Here is a 23,440-nt window from a genome sequence, read left to right as displayed (position 1 = left end):
GTTGTTTTCATGGCGCCAGTGATAAGTCTCAGGCTGTGATTTTGAATAATATTTAATTTGTTAACCAACTTGTCATTAGCAGAAAAACATAGAAATCCATATTCAAAATGACTGCGTACAAGAGATTTATATAGGGTAAGAAGGATTTTTGGATCAGAACCCCAATATGTTTTTGCAAGAGACTTTAAAATATTAAGAGCCTTAAGAGCTCTATCAACTATGTGGTCTACATATTTGTTCCATGATAAGTTATTCATGAATATAACACCTAAAAATTTAACTTCATTTGTGATAAGAAGAGATATATTATTATAGTTTATTTTAATTCTTTCAGACCCTACTTTATTAAAAACTATGACTTTAGACTTTTCAAAGCTAATGTCCAATGCAAGATAATTAAAATAAGAATTTAATTTAACTAAAGCTTCGTTTAACTTAAGATTTAGGGTAGTTATATTATTACTAGAACAATAGACTACCAAATCATCAGCAAACTGTAAATTGTATATATGAGAGCCTAGAATTAAGTTTAATCTATGTATATAAAGTGTGAAAATCAATGGACTCAAAATGCTACCTTGACATGTACCTTTATGAGAAAGCCTTGGACCAATAAGTCTATTATTATACTTAACAAATACCTTCCTACTGTGCAAAAAATTAAAAATCCATTGTATAACTTTTACAGGTAAACCAATCGCAGCTAATTCCGTGGATAGAATATGATGGTTAACATTATTAAAGGCTCCAACTACATCGAAGAAAACTCCAGCGAGAGCTTGCTTTGATTGTATAGCATTATAAATATCAAGATGTAAGTGAGCAATGCTCTCCCTTGAAGACCTGCCTCTTCTAAAACCAAACTGATTAGAAGGTAAAATATGATTAGACTCTATGAAATGTTCCAATCTTTGTTTTAAAAGTTGTTCAAATATTTTTCCCATGCAAGAAGTCAATGCTATAGGTCTATATGAATCAAAGTTAAACTTGTCCTTGTTGGGTTTTAAGATAGGTACTAAACAATCAACCTTCCAATCCATAGGAATAAGATTATGCTCCCAAAGAAGATTCAGGATATTTAATAAAATTAGTTTAGATTGAGAAGACAGGTGTTTAAGCATTTTATATGAAATGTAGTCAAGGCCAGGTGTAGAGTCTTTTCTGGATGAAATAGCAGAATTTAATTCGACAATGGTAAAAGATTTTATAATAAAATTTTGATTAGGAAGAATATGGCAGAAAGAATTAAGATTAAAGGCTGGCTCTACAGTATCTGGAGTATATTTTTTGAGAAAATCAAAGATCCAAGAATAGTCAGAGTTGTTATGGGAAGGTGGAGAATAGCTTTTGTTAAATTTTCGCATATACGTCCAAATGACTGATATAGGAGTCGATCTGTTAAATTGTTCACAAAGTTTTATCCAACTGTTTCTTCTCTCATTTCTGATAATATATTTTTTGGTGGCTTGTAGTCTTTTAAAATTAATGTAATTAGCCTCAGTGGGATCAGATTTAAAAGTCAAATAAGCGTTTTTGCTATTTAATACGGCTTTGGTGCAATTGAAATTCCACCAAGGAAGAAGTTTTTTTTTTTTATTTAAGTTAGAAGGAGAGCATGAAGATAAAGCTGTATTAACCAAAGAGTGCTTAGAAATAGAAGATGATTTCCACAGTGCTGAGTGTAAAATATCTGTAAATTTTGTGTAGTTATGAAGGGGGTCTTGTGTATCAAGAGAAAATTCAGTGAGCAATAGTTGGACATTTAAATTATAAATGTTCCAATCAACGTTGTTCAGGTTAGGGAAGCAGGGTAGTGAGCTACTATTGGGAATAGGAGTGGCATTGTAATGATTGTTATTAAGTAAAATTTTTGTGATTACAGGAAAGTGGTAGCTGCCTAAGGGATCGTCATGTACTGACCAGTCACACTCTAGAGCCAATGAAGGTGATACTATGGTTAAGTCAAGAGCATTCTGTCTCCATATGTGCGAACCAACAGTGGTCATACTTCCGTCATTAAGTATAACCAAATTATTGTTATTGATAGACTCTAAAATGTCTTTGCCTCGACAATTAGAAGTAGAACAGCCCCAGGCTGAGTTTAGGCCATTAAAATCTCCTGCTAGGAAGATTGGTTCTGGTAAACTTTTAATTAACCTGTCTAGTTTAGATTTAGAAAAAGCAGGATTGCAATTAGTTGGACTGTAAAAGCTTATGATAGTAAGTTCTTTGTTGCTAGAGTATTTTATACGAACAACAACATTTTGAATGGAGTCATCATAAAAAGTATCAATTTTAGAATAAGAAATAGAGCTATGTATTAATATGGCTACGCCATTGTGGGTGTTTCCTGAATCAAGACGAATTACATTGTAATGACGTATCTTAAATTTTTGACAAGGCTTTAACCAAGTCTCACAAATTAACGCAATGTGAATATTTTTGTCCAAAAGGAAATAATTAAAAATATGTTGGTTGTGTAGAATACTCTGAGCATTCCATTGCACAATATTTAAAGTATCCATAAAGTACAAATTATTTATTAGTAACCTTTTTTAATGTATCTTGCAGGACATTTTTAATATTTTGGGAAGAGATAGGTATTTCATTATTTTTGTTTAGTGTTATAAGTTTTACTAAAGCTTCTGTAATAGATTTGAGTATTATTTCGGAATTTAAAAGAGATAAGAACTGATCAGTTTTGTTTAATGATGGAAAGTGAGAGCTGTTTAAAACATCAACAAAGCTTTTTTTCTGAAATTTATCTCTGTTAAGCTGGATTTTTTCTTTTTTAACAGGGCATGCAGGGGATATGGCAATGTGATTGCCAGAGCAGTGACAGCAACTGGCTGCAGTATAAGGAGTCTGACAATCTTTAAAATTGTGACCTTCGCCACAAATGCTGCATCTTTGTGAATTTTTACAGAATTTTGCAATATGACCATATCTTAAACACTTTAGACACTGCTTTACTGGCGGGATGTACTGCCGTACTTCGAACCGCCAGCTGTTGAGGTCCACACTATCTGGTAAATTGGGACAGGAAAAGGTTATAGAAATTGTTTTTGTGGGGATTAATTTTATTTCTCCATTTTCTCTTACACGTCGCATAAATCTACGTATAGATATAATATTTTTCGTGCTAGTTAGAGCTGAATATATTTCTTTATTGGATAATTCTATAGGCACATGAGAAATTACCCCAGTGACCTCTGTAGCGGCAGCCGGAAGGGAAGCTTTAAGTTTGTACCCATCAAGATATTTTTTGTTGCCTAAGACCGCGTTAGCAAAAGCAGGTCTATCAAAGATAACTCCAACTTTACTTTTATTAATGCGTTTTAGTTGTTTCACGCCTTTATTATATTTTTTTATGCTATTAGCGAGTGTCATCATGTCTCTTGTTCCGATTGGCTTGTCAGCCTCTGTACTCTCCAGGAATACAATATAGTCAAAATTACCCCCGTTCTCAGGGTAGTGCCGCACGTAATCGGCTACCCGAAACGGGGCATACCTTTCGGCGTCTGTTAGCTCAACAGATTTTATGGACTCGGAGTCGGAGCTCAACGAGTCGTCCTCAGCGTTACCTTCCTCCTTCTTTTTCCTTTTCTTACTTCTCCCCATCTCTTGATTAATTTATAAGTATTTATTTATAAAAAACTCCAGTGAATGAATTATAAAATTAATAAAATATTTTTGAAAAAAAAAGACCGCCTTTTCACTTCAAAGTTCCCGCGCTTCCTCTCTGGCGATGACTATTTAAGTTGACAGATGTTGTCAAAATAAACAAAAAAAAAATAACTGGCGCATTCCACCTATAGATAGTCTATTTCACGTAAGATGGTTACGGTGACACATGTCAAATTAACTCTATAGTGAGGTGACCATGCCATAAATAATGGATGTAATTCGATTATCGAGTACAAATGCAGTTAACCTTTAATCGATTATATAAAAAAATTTTTTAACTGCTTATTAAAAATTAATCATCGCTATAGTGAATTAATAATATTTTAAGAGTGGTGTTAAACGCGAGAAATGAGTTATCGACAAACCCATTACCACAGCTCACGTGGCAAATTATTACTCGTTCGCCTTTACCCTCCGGTACTTTAGTCGAAGAATGAGCAGTGTCGTCTGTCCATACTTTGCCAACAGTATAATTGGCGTTCAACCATGTCTAGTCAAGGAATACTACGTTGTTCCAATCCGTAATGTTTTTCGCATTTTCTAAGAATGTCACAAAGTTTTCACGCACTTTTCCGTTTGTTAACTTTTTTTTTATTTTAAATAAATCCAATTTTATTTAAAAGTCGCCATAACGATGTCACATTTCCATTAAATAATTTAGCACCTTTCAAAGACATTAATTGTTGTAAAACTGTGGGCAACTCATTTCTCCGCCAATAATTATATTCAACTTCAACGACCAAACATTTATTTCCTTTGCCTCTTTTTGGGAGTTGATAACTTATTATCTTCCATATTGGTGTCACCATACTTTTCTTTACTTATTTTTGGCACTAAGCTGTGTGGCTACGGCAATAAAGAATATAGCCATCAGCATCTCTTCCCGTGGGTGTCGTAGGAGGCGACTAAGGGATAACACAGTTCCACTACCACCTCTAAACTTATAAAGCCGACCGATAGCGGGATAACCATTCAACTGCTGGCTTTGATATACACAGGCCGAAGATGGGCAACAGCGTCTTCAGTGCGACAAAGCCGGCCCTGCGGTCACCAACCCGCCCAGCATGGTGACTATAGGCAACACACATGAGTTCACGCCATTTTTTGGCACAAGCTTGTGGAGGCCTACGTCCAACAGTGGACTGCGATAGGCTGAAGTAATTTTTGACACTGTATTACGCCTAATTTCAAGTGCCTGTGCAACTCGATCCACTATGTGGTTGACAGATAATAATGGACCGCTACTTTCTCACTCCCGTTGAAAGTATTCCCGAAAGCGGACAACCGATTGACTGTTTGAAACGGTCTTCTTTGTTCTTTTCGGCATTTTAAAGAACAGAACACACACACAAAATGAATAACTAAAAAAATAATAACAGAACTTAACAACAATAAAACAGCAACAAATACAACTATAGCAACTGGCAAAACCAAAACACGGGAAGCATACAAGAGACAGAAAGTACCTACTGATTGAGATATCTCGAGGCAGTGAGATGACGCGATTCACAAGATGGCCGTTATGATTATTTATTTTAGCCGATTACTACGTGTCAATCCCTATCATTAAACGTTTCGTTTCATGCCTGTAATTTTAAGTTATCATTTTTTCTGTACCTTTTTTATTTTGTTTAAAAAGTAAAAACGCATATATAAATACAATTTCAATCTAATCAAGCATTATTATTTGCTTTGGAAACTAATTGGTGATTTTTAAAAATGTATATTTATCCGATTTGTTGAAAATAGTGAGCGTGTATTGGAACATATTAAATGTCACCGTACCCATCCTATGTGAAATAGATTATAAAGCAATGCACGATACTATCGACTACGACCAATAAAATTTCCGTTCCATTAAGGTAAAACGCCCCGGGTATTAAACTTGTAAGCGAATTTTATGAGTGGAACGCGTATTTGGGCGCTATCGGGTGTCAGCTATGTGCTCGCACTGTGGTAGCATGGTGAAAACATGCAGCTGTGATGAATATTTGGCATGGATTGAAGTAAAACTTAATTCAACTTGGATTTCCGGGAATTTGTCGTTGCGTTTTAACAATTCGAATTAGAGATAACATTCATAATTGGACACATCTATGAAGTCGAGCGATCGCTTGCGACTGTGGCGACATCTATCTCGCTACATACGACTTAGAACTGACGTACGACCTACATCGCGATATTAAAGTTATCCGAGCGATTCAAAATATTATATATAAGAACCCGACAACAGCCATCAGGTAGTAAGTAATACCTAGTAGTAGTAGCCTACCAGAAACACCAACCGTCTGGTCAGTGGATCTTCCCTTTGTGATGGTGGATAAAGATGAACTTTACACCGTGTTCCCCTCGCACCCCCGAACGACGATCACTGGTCTTAGGTGGAACGATAGTAGTCGCTTAGTGAAACACAGCCAACGAGACATTATGCCAAAAATAATTCACAATTATTTTTTATTTTACGGATGCCCATTTTTATATTACGAAAATTTTGTAAGTATAATATTTACTTACATCACATATACATCTAATAATATAATTATCTCTTACAATTAATATACATTTTAATATAATTATTTAACTAATTATTATTTAAATTCGATCACTAAATTAATCAATTTTATGTATTCTAGTAATGTCAATCTAGAAATTGTTCCCATTCTTTTCCGCGCGAACCTCATCCGCCTTACCAGAAAGGATGGAGGGGTGACACCAATTGCTGTTGGATCAGCTGTTCGACGTCTGGCCTCCAAAATCGCTGTTCGACATATTTTACCAAAATTAAATTTGGAATTTGAACCCGTACAGTTAGACTTTAGTGTAAAAGGAGGCTGTAAGGCAGCCGTCCATGCCTTACGATCTTTCCTAACTTACGGCCAGCCTGACGTGTTTCTCAAAGTTGACGTCAAAAATGCTTTCAATTCGGTAAATAGGTATACCCTGCTGACAGAAATAAAACAGCATATACCGGAAATATACAATTATCTTCTTCTCAGTTACGCTGACCCATCAAAATTATTATAACGTTCTAATGAACTGTCATCGGAAGTAGGTTGTCAACAGGGTGATCCCCTTAGGCCTGCAATTTTTAGTTTGGCTATAAATCCGATAATTAAAAATTTAAATTCTAAATTCAACGTCTGGTATTTGAACGACGGAACCCTAGGAGGTGATGTGGATACTGTGTTTTTGGACCTTTTTTTAATCAAAAATAAATTTATATTATATACATGCTAGCCTTTTTTTATAAATTTTGAATTGGCTAATCGAAATTATCAATATTATAGTGTATTTGTTTTGATTCTTTTATACTTTTAAAATACCTTAAACTTTTTGTTATTTCTCTCACAATTATTTTGCTAAATGTATTATTGTTATAATTATTTGTGAAAACTTGTTTGAAAAATGTGTTAGTGGTATGTTGTGTATGAATGTACTATTGATTTTGTTTGTTCCCAATAAAAATAAAATAAAATGTAATAATTAATTAATAAACTCATAAACAGAGTAATTGGAGTTTTCATCTAAATTTAGTACCCCACATTCGCCACAGTAAGATTTCAAAAAATTATCCTTATCAATAAATTATAAATAAAGAAAAAAGTATCAAAACGTTTTATTCCAATTTCCCCAGTATTGCTAGCGTCAATTTTTTTTCCCCTTTTTGCCATCAGACTGGTAGACCTATAAAAGCTAATGTTAATGATGTTTGTAAAAAAGTAAAAATACTAATAATATTATTTTATTTGTTCAAACTATTTATATTTATTTAAAAATTAAAGAAAGTGGATCTGTTCCAAACTATACTTGAGCAATTATAAATGCAACTTGAGCAGTTTTTTAACACTTTAAGCAATTTAAAATATTTTATACATCAAAAGATATAGGAGTTTGAAATTATTGATAAATGAATATCTTTCAACGACTTTTTTGATTTTTAATTAAATAATTTAAGGTGAGCAATTTAAAAGGACAACGTAGTTGAATTAAGCTATTGAAAATCTATCGATTAGTATTTTTTTAATTACAAATATCATTATTTTGTAGGCTACGGTGGGGTAGGTAAAAATAACTTGCTCTGCTGCTGTCAATCCTGTCATACGCACATGTCTATACATCTCGTTAATGCGCGTATGAATTTACCACGCTGACAAAAAATATTAATAATATTAGTTTAAAACGTCACCTTCATACGAAATCTACTTCTTTATACAAAATGCCAACTCCGGATAAAAATTTAAAAAGAAAAATAAAGAAACGCGAAAAGAAAAAACAGAATCAAGTGTCACAAAACACAAACAACACACAAGAAAGTCGAACAGGTAACCTCAAAATCTTTTTCAGAAGTTGTTTTACAATCAGACTTTTACGTTAATTACTTCAGCCAATTGTTGCACAGAATTGTTAATACTTGTTTATTGATCTACTGCTGTTGTGTTTCTTTTTTAATTATTTTTTTTTTTTTTTAGATACTGCTGTTGAGACATCTATAACTGAAGAAACTTCTAAAAATGAATCCTTGAAAAGACCAGCTGAAGCCAGTGAGAATAATTATGTTTCCTTACCAAAAAGTAAATATAATCTTTTTATTTGTATTATATTTAAAAAAAAAGCTTTTTGAAATACAAATTACAAAAGTATCTAAACTAAAGAAAAATTTAAAGTTCTAGTTGGCTAGGCTTTAGATTAAGAACCGTCATTTTGAAGTTAGATAGGTTAGGGGTTTTTTTTTGTAAAGAATTTATGTCGATTAACAGTCTAATGTGGAAGTTAGATAGGTTAGGATTATATATTTTTACTATATAAACGGTTAAATTTTGAGCTTAGATAAGTCGACGGTTCTTAATTTAAAGCCTTACCGTTCTAGTTTTATAAAGATTAGAGTAACTTGATTTTGTTACAATTTCCATCCAAATATTGAAATAACAAATTTAAATGGCGCAGTCATTTTAGTTATATTATAATAATAAGTTTATTTAAAAATAACTGGTGTTTGATAGTGAAAAACTTTCAAAACTGAAAACTTAAGTAATTGAAATGTGTGGTATTCTTTAAATCAATTGTTAAAAATATTTGTACAGAAAAAAAGAAAAAGAAGAAGGTTAAAATAGAACTAAAAGAGGAACTAGCCACTGAAAATGGTACGAAGGAAGAGGAAAATGACACAGAGAATGATGAAAATAAGGCCAATGATGAAAGCCAATGTAAGTTTTTTTAGTATCTGTCTGCATACTATATTATTATATAGCAAAAATTGGTTATAATAAATTTATAAGTGGGGAATGTATCTACTAATACTCTAACTACTACAAGAACAATAAAATTTTAATGTATCGTTTTTTTTAGTGCCTAGTGTCAGTCTGTGTTCAGGAATTTTATCTGAACAAAAATTTTCATCATTAGAAGGCAAAGTGTGTGAACCAACACTTATGGGTATTAAAGACATGGGTTTCACAACCATGACTGAAATACAGGCTAAAGCAATACCACCTTTACTGGAAGGAAGAGATCTCGTAGGAGCAGCTAGAACAGGCTCAGGGAAGACACTCGCTTTTCTCATACCAGCTATCGAATTGATATACAAATTGAAATTCAAGCCTAGAAATGGTAAGTTAAAGTAAAATTTTAATTGAGTATATTTTATTATCTATATATTTTTACATACAATAAAATATTATCAATGTGAAGGCTGTATATTAATATATTTTAAAATCATAAAGTTTTGATTCTGCTTCAAGTTGTTGAAAAATCCAATACTTATGTTAGAAAACATGCAAAAACTAATATATTTAAAATAAGCATTGGCGTCATTGAAGATAAAATTATGCCAGTAATAAAAATTCGATCTACATGATGACACAAAGGCGAATATGAAAATTGGACACCATACTACCTGTGCTGAAAGAAAAACAGGCTTGAGTCTCCAGTCATCTGTCGAGGCACGTCTATTTTTTTGTGTCAGTACAGTTGTCAAGTATGGAAAGTCTAGAGTTATTTCATGAAAAAAGAATGGATATCTGATAAAAGTGTACAACAACTTTACATTATTTTCTCTGAAATGTTTACTCAAATCAAACATCTTTACAGGCACTGGAGTCATTATTCTTTCCCCAACTAGAGAACTGTCAATGCAAACATTCGGAGTTTTGATGGAATTGATGAAATATCATCATCACACATATGGCTTAGTTATGGGAGGTTCAAACAGAACCACTGAAGCTCAAAAGCTTTCAAAAGGTGCACAATATTTCTCTTAGTTTGGAATTTCTTTGATAATAAAACATTACTTGATGAATAACCATTAATAATTAAAGGAGTCTGAACTTATTCTCTCTATCCTTAATTTCTTTTTTTTTACAGGCATCAATATATTAGTAGCAACACCAGGGCGTCTACTAGACCATTTGCAAAACACTCCAGACTTCCTATATAAAAATTTGCAGTGTCTTATAATTGATGAGGCTGATAGATTACTAGAAATTGGTTTTGAAGAAGAAGTAAAACAAATTATTAGATTGCTACCGAGTAAGTAAATTTTCTACCTCTAAAATATGTTAAGAGTATACTTTATATATTACAAGGGCATATCTTACATCAGTGGTAATACTATCATTTGTTAAACAAGCCAAAATACAAATGTAATGTAGAAAGATTCAAAACATAAGTTTTGTTTGATTTTCTTTTTTTTTAGAACACCGACAGACCATGCTTTTTAGTGCTACACAGACTAAAAAGACCGAACAATTGACGGCTTTGGCAATAAAACACGAGCCTGTGTATGTGGGGGTTGATGACCACAGAGAACAAGCTACCGTGGACTCTTTAGAACAAGGGTGAGATTATAGAAATCATAGTATTATTATATATACCAATATTAATAGAATAAAACTTAAAACTTTTTTGTTTGACATAAGTCCATGATTTTAATTACCTTATTATGTGTTTCAGATATATTGTCTGTCCCTCCGAAAAACGAATGATGGTTCTATTCACATTCCTTAAAAAGAATAGAAAAAAGAAGGTTATGGTGTTTTTGTCAACATGTATGTCTGTGAAGTATCACCATGAACTGTTCAACTACATTGATCTGCCTGTCATGTCTATACATGTAAGTTACCTGTTTCAAACTTAGACCTACCTTTATATGTATTTCAATTTCAAGACAAGAATAAAAAACTGGTTGCTACAATGTAAATTGTAGAAGAGCATGTGTTGTCAGTAGTAAAACAAATGAATGTTTTGTTTTTTTTTTTGGAATTCTAACTCACTAAAGATATAATATATAGCTTATAAATTCAAAGAGTAACTTTGTTCACAAAGGAGTTATAAAGTCGTACTAATATTTGCAAGACTATAATATTCAAACATTATTTCAGGGTAAACAACAGCAATCAAAACGAACTACAACTTTCTTCCAATTCTGTAATGCAGAGAGTGGTATCCTACTTTGCACAGACGTAGCCGCAAGAGGTTTAGATATCCCAGCAGTGGATTGGATTATACAGTACGATCCACCTGACGATCCAAAGGTAAATAAAAAAATTGTTTGTCATAAAATCTCAAAATCTAGCTACTTAGGCGTAGGTCGACGAAAAAACAGTCAAGTAAAAACGCATTATTAGATATAACTCGAAAAGTAGTTGTTAGATCTCAAATAAATTCAAGTGGGACCAAATGACACACACCACCTTTCGAGTAAAATTTTTTTGTCGAAATCGGTCCACCCAGTCAAAAGTTCTAAGTAACATACATAAAAAAAATACAGTTGAATTGAGAACCTCCTCCTTTTTTGGATGTCAGTTAAAAAAAACAGCCAAAATTTGTTGGTCTACTTTCATCCAAAACTATGCAACTCACATTCACACACAGATTTTCTGGGGCATAATAAAATGCTATTTTATTCATATCATAAATATTACATTCATTCGTAAACTAATAAAACTAAATCAATTTAAAAAAAATTGTTTCCTAAAAATGATTTTTTTTTTATTTTAAATTTATTGACTGTTGTTATATAACATACTTGAAATTTTTAACAAATTAATTATGTAAAAAACATTTTATACCATAGTTATTAATTTTTATTATACATTAGAAAATGATCAAGATGGTCTTTTGGTTGTCACACTATACTTACTAGCACAAAGATCGCGCGGCTCGTACGACTCGCGCGATGCGACCAAATTTACCTAAACTTGCAGAGCGTAAAATTGTGAAATGGCTCTTAAGAATAAGAAATTAAGCCTGTCATAAAATATCTGTCTCTAGTGGTCTTAATTTTATGTCATTTGAAATTTATTATAAAAATAAAACCGTTTAATAACTTATACTTGAGAATTTTCATTTTGAATTGAATTTCTTCCAATGTCTATTTCATTTTTCAAAACAAAATACTTTTCATAATCACATAAAAATACAGATCAAACTAGTTGTCTCTTTTTTTGTATAAATTCGACAAAAGCACAGCTGTAACACCATAGTTTCAATGTGATTTATGTTATATATTATATTTTTCAGGAATATATTCATAGAGTAGGTAGAACTGCGAGAGGTCTGGGAACTAGTGGTCACGCTCTGCTGTTCTTGCGACCTGAAGAGTTGGGCTTTCTTAGGTACTTAAAACAGTCTAAGGTCACATTAAATGAATTTGAGTTCTCTTGGAACAAAGTTGCTGATATTCAGTTACAGGTTTGTAAATTTAATCTTTTACATTGTTTTATTTCTCGACTTACATTTATTACTACTTTATCACTGTTAAGCCTTTAATCTAACGAAATAAAATGGTAGTTTTATAAACAAATTTTCTAGACAGACTTTATAATCTAAAAATATAAGTGAATATTTAAGTGGTATTTCATACATAATCATGTTTCTCAAATTTATCTTATTTTCAGTTGGAAAAATTGATTTCCAAAAACTATTTCTTAAATCAATCGGCTAAAGAAGCATTCAAAAGTTACCTGCGGGCTTACGATTCTCATCACCTAAAAACTATTTTTGATATTGACACTATAGACTTAGCAAAAGTTGCTAAATCATTCGGCTTCACTGTACCACCAGCTGTTGAATTAAAGGTTACTTCTAAAGGTCCCACGCAGAAAAGGAAAGGAGGAGGCGGATTTGGATATTTCAAAACATTAAACAAACCAAATCATAAGAAAGCAGAGAAAACTAAAATTTATAGACAAAAAGGAAACAATAAAAAATCAATAAGCTAAATATTGCATACATTTAAAAATGTGTTTATTTAGGTTATATATATGTTAGTTCTATTCAGATATATAATATGATAAAATTAGGCAATAAAATTTTATGTGATTTATTAATATTTTTGAGGGTTATCATATTATGCATCTGATTATATAATAACTCAATACCTATTTATGTAGGTACTAATGTGTTGAATTTTTTAAAATAAAACAATTATGATTTATACTTCAGTTTATTATTTGTACTATTAGATTATTTGAAGATCTCTTTTTAACCTCTACTAATGGGGAAAGTCTGGTTATTATTTTATGTTTAGTTAGCTGTTTTGCTAAGATATTCTACTTAAAAATAATCTAAAGACTCAATTTTAACTGAATTTTTTTTTGATTTTCATGGAGTCATATTAGACTTATAGATTTTCTTTTTTATCGTATATTTGTAGGAATGCTTAATAATAAGTTTTTATGCATTACTGTTTTTTATACGCTAAAGTTACATATAATGTATATTAGTAGCGAAATAGTCTAGATCCTAACCTAGGTATACTATATATATACATATATAATATGGTTTTGTTCTTAAAATTTATTTTGATATTAGCTTACCTGTGGTTAGGTATTTATTTTAATTATATGCTTATTTTTTATAACTATTGCTGTGTGACTACGGCACTATAGAATTTAGCCACCGTAGGTGTCGTAAGAGGCGACTAAGGGATAGCAAAGTTCCAAAACCACCACGGAACTAGCGAAACCGACCGATGGCGGGATAGCCATCCTATAGCTGGCTTTTTAAATACACAGACCGAGGACGGGCAGCAGCGTCTTCGGTGCAACAAAGTCAGCCCTGCGGTCACCAATCCACCTGCCCAGCGTGGTGATTATGGGCAAAAACCCCCATGAGTTCACGCCTAAAGTTTCGGCCCTTAGTACCCGGCTACGGCAACGGCCGCGGTAACGGTGGGGTAGAGGGTTCTAAAAATCACCGGGGTATGGGAGGATGCCATATAAAAACTATACCTGGCTACGTATAATGGACGCACGCTACGGTTGGACCATCACCTTACCGAACTTGAGGTAGAACTTCTTCACATCAAGTGGAGCATACTTGGGTTGTCTGATGTCCGATGAGAGGGTGAGGACACGATGATCCCGGACTCCAGGCACTTGTTCTACTTCCGTGAAGGTGATGGTGGGCTTTCCCAAAGTGGCGTCGGTTTTATGGTTCACAAGAATCTCACTAGCAACGTTGTAGAAGTCAGCAGTGTGTCGATCCGGGTAGCGTAAGGTACGCTACCCGGATCGACACTTACTTAAACTCACTGACAGGTACTCCCTGAGCCATACATGGCACTATTTCGACCTTCTACAGCGTTGTTATGGGAGACTTCAACGCTAAAGTGGGAGTACAAGACCGCGACGGATCAAGCATCGGACCACACGGATTGGGGTACAGGAATCACAGGGGGCAGATGCTTGTCAACTTTCTCGAATCGGAGAGGCTCTTCTTGATGAACTCATTTTTTGAGAAAAAGCCCCAAAGGAGGTGAACGTGTCAAAGCCCCGATACTGTGACGAGGAACGAGGTAGATTTCATCATAGCGGATAAAAGGCATATATTCAGAGATGTCTCAGTGGTTAACAGATTTAACACCGGCTAGTACGGGGCACTCTGAATATATGCCTCCGAAAAGAGGGGGAGCGCTTGATGAAATCTACTCTCCGACCTACGCTGCCCCAAATACTATGTGGCTCCGAGCATTCCAATTGGAACTCCAAAACCGATTTGATTCGCTGGAAACTACTGGCGACGTGGACGAGATAACCGACAACGTGGTGATGACGGCGTGTACACTGGGTCGCAGGCACTTTCCACCTACAAAGTCAACGAAGCAGACCAAACTTTTTCCGCAGAGGCAGAGGCGCGAGTTGCCGGCTGCTTCGCCAGAACAGAGGGCTCTTTCCAAGAGGATACGGAAACTTGTTCGCTGAGACCTCCGCTGCTCAAATATGAGAGAGATTGCTACTCTGATTGAGCAGAATAGGGGGTCCAAAGTTTTCCAAAGACCATTGGGGAGAAGCCTTCTGCGAAGCTCAAAACAGCGGATGGCAGAACCGTCTGCTTTCGCCCTCAGATCCGAGAAGAGGTCGAGAATTTTTATGGACAGCTGTACTCGTCGAGCGCACGCAAGCCTGCGACTTGGGACACCGAAGATCCACGGGCACCATTGTTGCGCCATTATTCGGAGAGTATTCCGGACTTCGAAGAGGGCGAGATTAGTGCAGCGCTCGGGCAGCTCGTACCAATATTTTCCAGCTTTCTTGTGTTTTAGGTATCTGAAACACAAAAATACTTATAATAATTATATACTTATAGTTATTTATTATATATATAAAGTTTGATAAACAAATTTGACCGTGTACAGGTACAAGACCATGGGCAAACACAATATTGGCCGGGTTCAACTAAACGTCCGCAACGCCCATGGTGCCCATATTCTTGTTCCACCTAAGGCCCGTGGTCGTTGCGAGCGATCGCTCGACATCATAGATGACGTTCACTATTCGCGACCACATTGCTTACAAAATATAGGTGGGTCAAAGTTGGCTTTCATCAAAATGTGGCGGGAATTTTAAAAAAACAACTGACAATTTCAAATTGTGAATTTTATCTTTCATGACTCATTAAGTTCCGCAAAAACGCAACAGTAAATTCTTGGGAATCCATGTTGAATTAAGTTTTACTCCAACCCATGCGAAATATTCACTCACAACCCTCACAGCTGCATGTTTTCACCATGCCGCCATATTGCGAGCACAGCTGATGCCTGAAACTTGACAGCGCCCAAGTATGCGTTTCACTTATAAAGTTCTCCCACAACGCCCGCAGCGTATTTTACGTTAGTGGACTGGAAGGGCAATTTCAGCGGTTTCGGTCGATGGCGTTGTGGGCCTTAGGTGGAACGCGCCCATCGAAATGGTAACATGGTAACACCTTTCATGAAACGTCACATACATGTGCTCTGTTTGTGGTTGTCTGCTGTCTATTTATTTATATATAATGTTTTTTCTTTGCTTCAGAAGTGTTCCTTTGCTTTAAAAGTGTATAACTTATGTGCAAAGAGTATATAAAAGTACTCACATCTTAAATGTTGGTATGTTTGGGTTATGGTTGTCCGGTGTTGTTGTTTATAACTTTAATCCTTTGTTGTAATTTGTACAATTAACAATACGAAATTCATTACATTGTCTTAGATATATCGTTTTGGAAGTTGGATTTCACTATAAAGTACATATATAGTACATAGTGTCGGTAGATCTTTAATTGAAGTGGTTTTTTTTTAATAAATAGAGAGATTCAAAGGGAAGTTTATATGTATGATACAAGCATAATATGTAAAAGAAACACTGATAATTTTAGAGATTTTCAACGTATCATTTTTTGTAGGTAATATTTAGTTCAGCATTGCACCCGTGCGAAGCCGGAGTGGGTCGCTAGCCTATATAAATATAAATGAATGTTGCTAAGCGCATAACTCGAGAATGGCTCGACCGATTCGGCTAATTTAATTTTTACATGTTCCTTAAGGCTCATGGAAGGTTTTAATGCAAAAAAAGAAATTAAAAATAAATTAAAAAACATATACTTTTACTATTAACTTTTGACAGAATGAAGTCTGGGCAGCTAGTTATATATAAATATTTGACAAATCTTTTTAGATTGTAAATAACAGTGTAATTTATTTAGTTATAATAAATAAAATTAAAGATGGATTTCAATATAATATTGTGTTTGTTGTTTTAGATTATTATATCCTTTAACACGGCTATTTTAGTAGCTTAAAACAAAACTGCAAAAATGCAAGCCTCAGACAAATCTGTAAAAAAAATTGATAAAGTACGCAAGAAAAAATTAAAAATACATAAAGAATATGGCTCTCAAGAAAATCAAATAGGTAACTACCAAATTTGTTTTATTTTGTTTAGCATAAACCATTTATATTTTATTGCTTTGTTTTATTTATTTTATAAAATTCCATTTTAGATTTGAAACATTCTATTGAAACTTCTGCAATTGAAGATGTTCCTAAAATTTTATCTTTGAAAAGACCAATTGAAGCCACTGAAAGTAATTCTGTTCCGTTAAAAAAAAGTAAGTATTCAAATTTATTATAAGGCACAGTAGAAAAATTTCCTGGTCAAAATATGGAGCAGCTAGACTTGGGTAGTACCTCGACCTTAGATAAGATCACACATGCTGTGTGGCTACGGCATTAAAGAATATAGCTACCCCCTCTCTTCCTGTGGTTGTCGTAAGAGGCGACTAAGGGATATCACAGTTCCACTACCACCTTGGAACTGAAAAAGCGACCGATGGCGGGATGACCATCCAACTGCTGGTTTTGAAATACACAGGCCAAAGACAGGCACCAACGTCTTTGGTACAACAAAACCAGCCCTGCGTGGTGACTATGGGCAACACATATAAGTTCACGCCATTTTTGGCGTGAACTTGTGGAGGCCTAGGTCCAGCAGTGGACTGCAATAGGCTGTAGTGATGATGATGATTACTATGAGGATGATGAGGAGATAAGATTACAGCGTCCGGAGGTAATTAGGGATAGGATCGGCAATGCGCTTGCAATGCTTCTGGTGTTACAAGTGTCTATAAGCTACGGTAAACACTTACCATCAGGCAGTGTTGGGCAAATTTTAATTGCAACAACAATTAAACATTAACAATTGATTAATTGGTAAATGTAACCACAACAATTAACAATTGATCAATTGTAATTGTGGAAAATTACAATTAACAATTATTTAATTGTTAACTGTAGTAGTAACCATTAACAATTAATTAATTATTAATTGTGCTTTACTACAATTAACAATTAATTAATTTTCAATTGTTTTGTGAATTTTAATTAAAACTAACAATTAAAAAATACTGCTGTATGCTGCTGTGGCTCCGGGTATTAATATATATATATATATGTACTGTGTGGCTACGGTACTAAAGAATATAGCCACCCCCTCTCTTCCCGTGGGTGTCGTAAAAGGCGACTAAGAGATAACACAGTTCCACTACCACCTTGGAACTTAAAAAGCCGACCGGTGGCGGGATAACCATCCAACTGCTGGCTTTGAAATACACAGGCCGAAGACGGGCAGCAGCGTCTTAGGTGCGACAAAGCCAGCCCTGCGGTCACCAACCCGCCTGCCCAGCGTGGTGACTATGGGCAAGACACATGAGTTCACGTTGTTTTTGGCATGAACTTGTGGAGGCCTATGTCCAGCAGTGGGTTGTATAGGCTGTAATGTAATATATATATATATATATATATATATATATATATAATATATAATATATAATATATATATTATATATATATATATACATTATATATATATATATATATATATATAATAGTGTATAGTATATGTATAGTATCGCGACTTACCGCTTAATTTTCCTAAATCTTTTACTAATTTAGTTTTGATACATAAAGTTAATTGTTAGTTTAAATTGTTTCATAAAACAACTAAAAAAGTTAATTGCAATTATTTTAATTGTGAGTTACAATTGACATACGTTAATCAAATTAATTTAATTGCAAGGTGCAATTAAAAGTTTAATTGCAATTAATTTAATTGTAATTAATTTAATTGCAATTACTTTTTTAGTTAATTAACAAGATAATTGACAATTTAATTGATTAATGCCCAACACTGCCATCAGGTGAGCCGTACACTTGTTTGGCGACCTAATTGTATAAAAAATTAAATTGCCTCAATTTAATTATCCTCAAAATTTAATTGAGGTAATTTAAAGAATTAATTTTAAATCTCATTACTTTCAAAATAGAAATCAGGTCCCATTTTTACCGACTTCAAAAAAGAAGGAGGTTGCTCAATTCGACCGTGTATATATATATATATATATATATATATATATATTTTATTTATTTATATTTATATCACTAGTTCGGCAAACAAGCATACGGCTACCGCAAGGAAGGAAACGCATGTTACTCCAATATATAAAAAAGGTGATAAATTCCTTGCATCTAACTACCGGCCAATTAGCCTTACAAGTATTGTTTGCAAAACAATGGAAAAAATAATAGCAGCAGAATTAAGAAAGTTTATTACAATTGAAAATATAATCATTGATGAACAACATGGGTTTGTTCCTGGGCGATCAGTTGTCACCAACTGGAACAAACACCATCCAACAGATACCATATACTTAGACTATGAGAAAGCTTTTGATCGGGTTCCTATTAAAATGTTGATAGCAAAACTGGAGCACTTTGGAACCCGAGGACAACTTCTTCAGTGGATAGATAGAGACTTCTTGACAGATAGAAAATTCAGGGTTAGAGTTGGAGATACTCTGTCAGAAACTCATAATGTTCACAGTGGCGTACCACAGGGATCTGTGCTTGGACCAATCCTATTTGGAATTTTTATTACTGACCTAAAAAGTGTTGTCAAATCATATCTGTCCATTTTTTCTGATGATACTAAAATACTGGGAAACCCTCTCATCAGTCACATTGTTACAGCAAGACCTAGATTGCATTGTACAATGGACACAAGACTGGCTTACGTCATTAAATGCAGCAAAGTGTACAGTTTTACACATAGGTAGCAACAACTCTAAAATGTCTTACAAAATAGGACATGTACACCAAAAACCCGTGAACTACCAAAAAGATCTTGGAGTGAACATTACACATAAACTAAAGTGGGACGTTCACATCATAAGTATAACAAAAAGGACTAATTCCATGCTATGTATAATAAGAAAAGTTTTTAACATTATTACAAAAGACTTGTTTATCAATATTTATAAAACTTACATCCGTCCACTACTAGAATACGCTTTCCAAATCCATACTTTAAGAAAGAATAGAAATGCTGGAAAAAGTACAACATAGAGCTACAAAAATGGTGACCTCACTAAGACATAAGACATATGAAGAACGACTTTCTGAACTTTAAGTACATTGGAACAACGTAGACAGAGGGGAGATTTCATTGAAACATACAAAACGACATTATAATGTCAAGAATTTTGAAGACATGTATATTATGAATCCGAATGCAAAATTGAGAGGACATTCTCAAAAACTTACAAGATCTCCTTGCCATAGCAACCCCAGATGTCACTTTTTGCCAAATCAAGTAGTTACCCAATGGAACAAGCTGCCAGAATCAGTGATTGGTGCACCATCAGTAAACACTTTTAAAAACAGACTGGATGAACATTTAAAAACTAAAGTAGAGAGATCATAAGTGCAGTGATATGCACGCATCAGCTCCAAGAGCTGCTAGTGCATTATAAAATAATATATATATATGTTCGGGGATAACTTCGTTGTTTATGAACCGATCTTGATAATTCTTTTTTTTTGTTAAAAAAGAGATATCCTAAGTGTGGTATCATGATAAGGAAACCAGGATCTGATGATGGAATCCCAGAGAAACTGAGGAAAACCCTTGAAAATCCGCATAACTTTTCACTGGGTGTATCGATTTTGATGATTTTTAATTTAATCGAAAGCTGATGTTTATCATGTGGTCACATTAAAATTTCACCGAGATCTGATTACAACATTTGGAGTAATCTTTGATAATGCGTATTTACTTGACTATTTTTTCGTCTACCTACGTTATTTTACTTGTCGATGTAATTAAAGTCGGTTTGTTTCGTTTGCCAGCAAACACAATTATTTACTATTACAACCTGTCATCAGTGGCGTAGTGTGGTTTTATGCTAAACACTGAAAATTGGCTACCCCTACTAATTAATTAGTTTTTCACTACCCAACTTCAATATAGGAGGAGGTTTTCAATTCTACTGTATTTTGTACGTGTGTTACATTGCAGATGCAATTTTGATTATTTTTTGCAGTGCCATGGCCCCTCTGGCACCCCCCACGCTACGCCACTGCCAATTATTGTTTTTTATTTCTTCAGAAAAGAAAAAAAAGAAAAAGATTCAAACAGAACAAAAAGTGCAACTAGTCACTGAAAATAATATCCAGGAAAAGGAAAATAACACAGAGAGTGACAAAGTTAAACCCAAAGAAGGAAGCAAATGTAAGCTTTATTATTAATATATAAGGTGTTCAACTCTACTGATTTCTGTCAAATGGGGGGCTCTGTAGGTGTCTCTGATCACGATTTGCGTGAATAAAATTTTTTTAGCCCATTTTTAAATTTGACTTTGTTTTCTTTTTGTGCGGCAGTTAATATTAACATTTCATTTCATAGATGTTTTTAGGGCTAAGAAAATACTATTGGATGATTATGTAGAAGTAGTTTACTAAAGTAGCTCGTAAATTACGACAAAGTAAAATTTAAACGAGGGCTAGGTTTTTTTTCATGTGGAACGTGATTTATAAGTTATAACAGCTAGAAAACCTCCCATTTGAAGAAAAACAGGAGTTGAAAATCTTAGGTAAATATATTATTTAAAATTTAAACCAGTTAAAACTAAAAACAGTAAAAAAAACTACAAATAACAATAAATGTAGCAATAATGTAGCAAGCCATTCTCGAAGTTGTTTGGTACTCTTCTCGAAGTTGTTCAGGATTATATTTACCTAGGCCATACTATCCAACTAGGCCGCAACAACTTCAAGCAGCAGTCTGATAGAAGGATTCGGTTGTGCTGGGCGGCGTTTGGCAGGCTTCGTCGAGTCTTCACTTCGAAGATTCCGCAATGCTTGAAGACAAAAAGTCTTCGAGCAATGCGTCCTGCCTGTGTTAACATACGCAGCCGAGACGTGGACGCTGACGAAGGGACTGGTCCACAAGTTTAAAGTCGCTCAACGTGCAATGGAACGGGCTATGCTTGGAGTTTCTCTCAAAGATAGGATTAGAAATGAGACTATTCGCGAGAGAACGAAAGTAACCGCCATAGCCCACAGAATTAGCAAGTTGAAGTGGCAGTGGGCTGGTCATCTGTGTCGCAGGACCAATGGCCCGTTGGAGCAGACGGGTCCTAGAGTGGAGACCGCGTCTTGGCAAACGCAGTGTGGGACGTCCTCCGGCCCGTTGGACCGACGATCTGCGTAAGATTGCCGGTGTAGGTTGGATGTGGATTGCGGGAAACCGGGATGTCTGGCGCGAACTTGGCGAGGCCTATGTCCAGCAGTGCACTGTAATAGGCTGAGCTGAATATAGCAAGTTTTTGTTTATAACACTGTTTGTTATATGTTTACAATTAAACTGAATTTTATCATAAAGCAAAGATTTTCTAGTTTGCATAAAATTGCTTAGTAAACATATCTTACGAAATATAGTTTTTTTTGTAATATGCTCAAAATGAAATATAGAGCTTTTTACTAATTACGTGAACAGTAAAATTTTATTAAATTGCTTCATTTCAGTGACTACTAATCTATATCTAAGTATTTTATCCGATCAAAAGTTTACATCATTAGAAGGAGCAGTATGTGAAGCAACTCTTAAGGCTATTAAAGATATGGGTTTTACAACTATGACTGAAATCCAGGCTAAAGCTATACCACCTCTAATGGAAGGCAAAGATCTTGTAGGAGCGGCTAGAACAGGTTCGGGAAAGACTCTCGCTTTTCTAATACCAGCTGTTGAATTGATGTACAAATTGAAGTTTAAACCGGGAAATGGTAAGCACTAATGGACTAAAACTCCTTTCTAGTATTATAACAGACTAGGCTGAAAATATGCTCTGCATTAATTAACACATTTTGCTATAATATATTAAACGTGTTCGACTGCTAACTGCAGTCCTGCAAATGGTGGGCTCTGTAGGTGTTAGATTGTATTACACGTGAAAAAGAAATCCTAAACATTTGTTTTACTTTGTCGTAATATAGATAGATAGATAGATAGATAGATACTCTTTATTGTACACAACAACGATCAACACAATAACATATTACAAATAAATAAAAAAAAAACAGTGTACAAAGGCGGTCTTATCACTAGAGTAGCGATCTCTTCCAGACAAATTTTGGGTATATAGGACACAGCGTAGTGAAAAAGCGGTAGGGAAGTGTACACAGAGAAGTGACAATTTGTGTCACCTAGAACAATATCAACTATCGGGTACAAATACACATACATATACAGCACAATACATAGCTACTCTGGCAAGTTATTTCTGCATACATCGTCCTTCCATTGTTAATTATAGAAAAGCTTACGCGCTCGGTGGACCGTAGTAGTAGAATACCTTTTTTATCAGTCATACAAACGACACTAACTAATCAAGTAAAGTAAAGTAGATCCAAATGATGACACAAAGGCGAATATGAAAATTGGACACCATACTACCTGTGTTGAAACAAAAAGAGGCTTGAGTCTCCAGGTATCTGTCGAGGCACGTCTGTTTTTGTTTCAATACAGTTGTCAAGTATGGAAAGTCTAGAGTTATTTCATGAAAAAAGAATGGATATCTGATAAAAGTGTACAACAACTTTACATTATTTTCTCTGAAATGTTTACTCAAATCAAACATTAATATCTTTTACAGGCACTGGAGTCAT

At 34.3% G+C, this 23,440-nt stretch overlaps 1 protein-coding gene and 1 long non-coding RNA gene across 2 annotated transcripts; both read left to right on the top strand.

Annotated features, from left to right (window-relative positions):
- The first annotated feature begins 7,600 nt into the window (after positions 1-7,600).
- On the top strand, positions 7,601-8,258 carry LOC123657937. Its single transcript, XR_006743805.1, has 2 exons — positions 7,601-7,642; positions 7,735-8,258. It is a non-coding gene; the product is annotated as an uncharacterized LOC123657937 (long non-coding RNA).
- Positions 8,259-9,128: 870 nt separating this feature from the next.
- Positions 9,129-12,934, top strand: LOC123657936 (probable ATP-dependent RNA helicase pitchoune). The gene is given in 8 exon segments (XM_045593421.1): positions 9,129-9,294; positions 9,775-9,924; positions 10,048-10,220; positions 10,384-10,520; positions 10,636-10,795; positions 11,064-11,216; positions 12,205-12,375; positions 12,582-12,934. Coding segments are annotated over 8 exon segments (1,431 nt in total). The 5' UTR covers positions 9,129-9,131; the 3' UTR covers positions 12,906-12,934.
- Positions 12,935-23,440: the final 10,506 nt, after the last annotated feature.

Source organism: Melitaea cinxia, chromosome 11, assembly GCF_905220565.1.
Source record: "Melitaea cinxia chromosome 11, ilMelCinx1.1, whole genome shotgun sequence".
In the NCBI taxonomy this organism is placed as follows: Eukaryota; Metazoa; Arthropoda; class Insecta; order Lepidoptera; family Nymphalidae; genus Melitaea; species Melitaea cinxia.
This window is presented reverse-complemented; position numbering and strand designations above follow the sequence as displayed.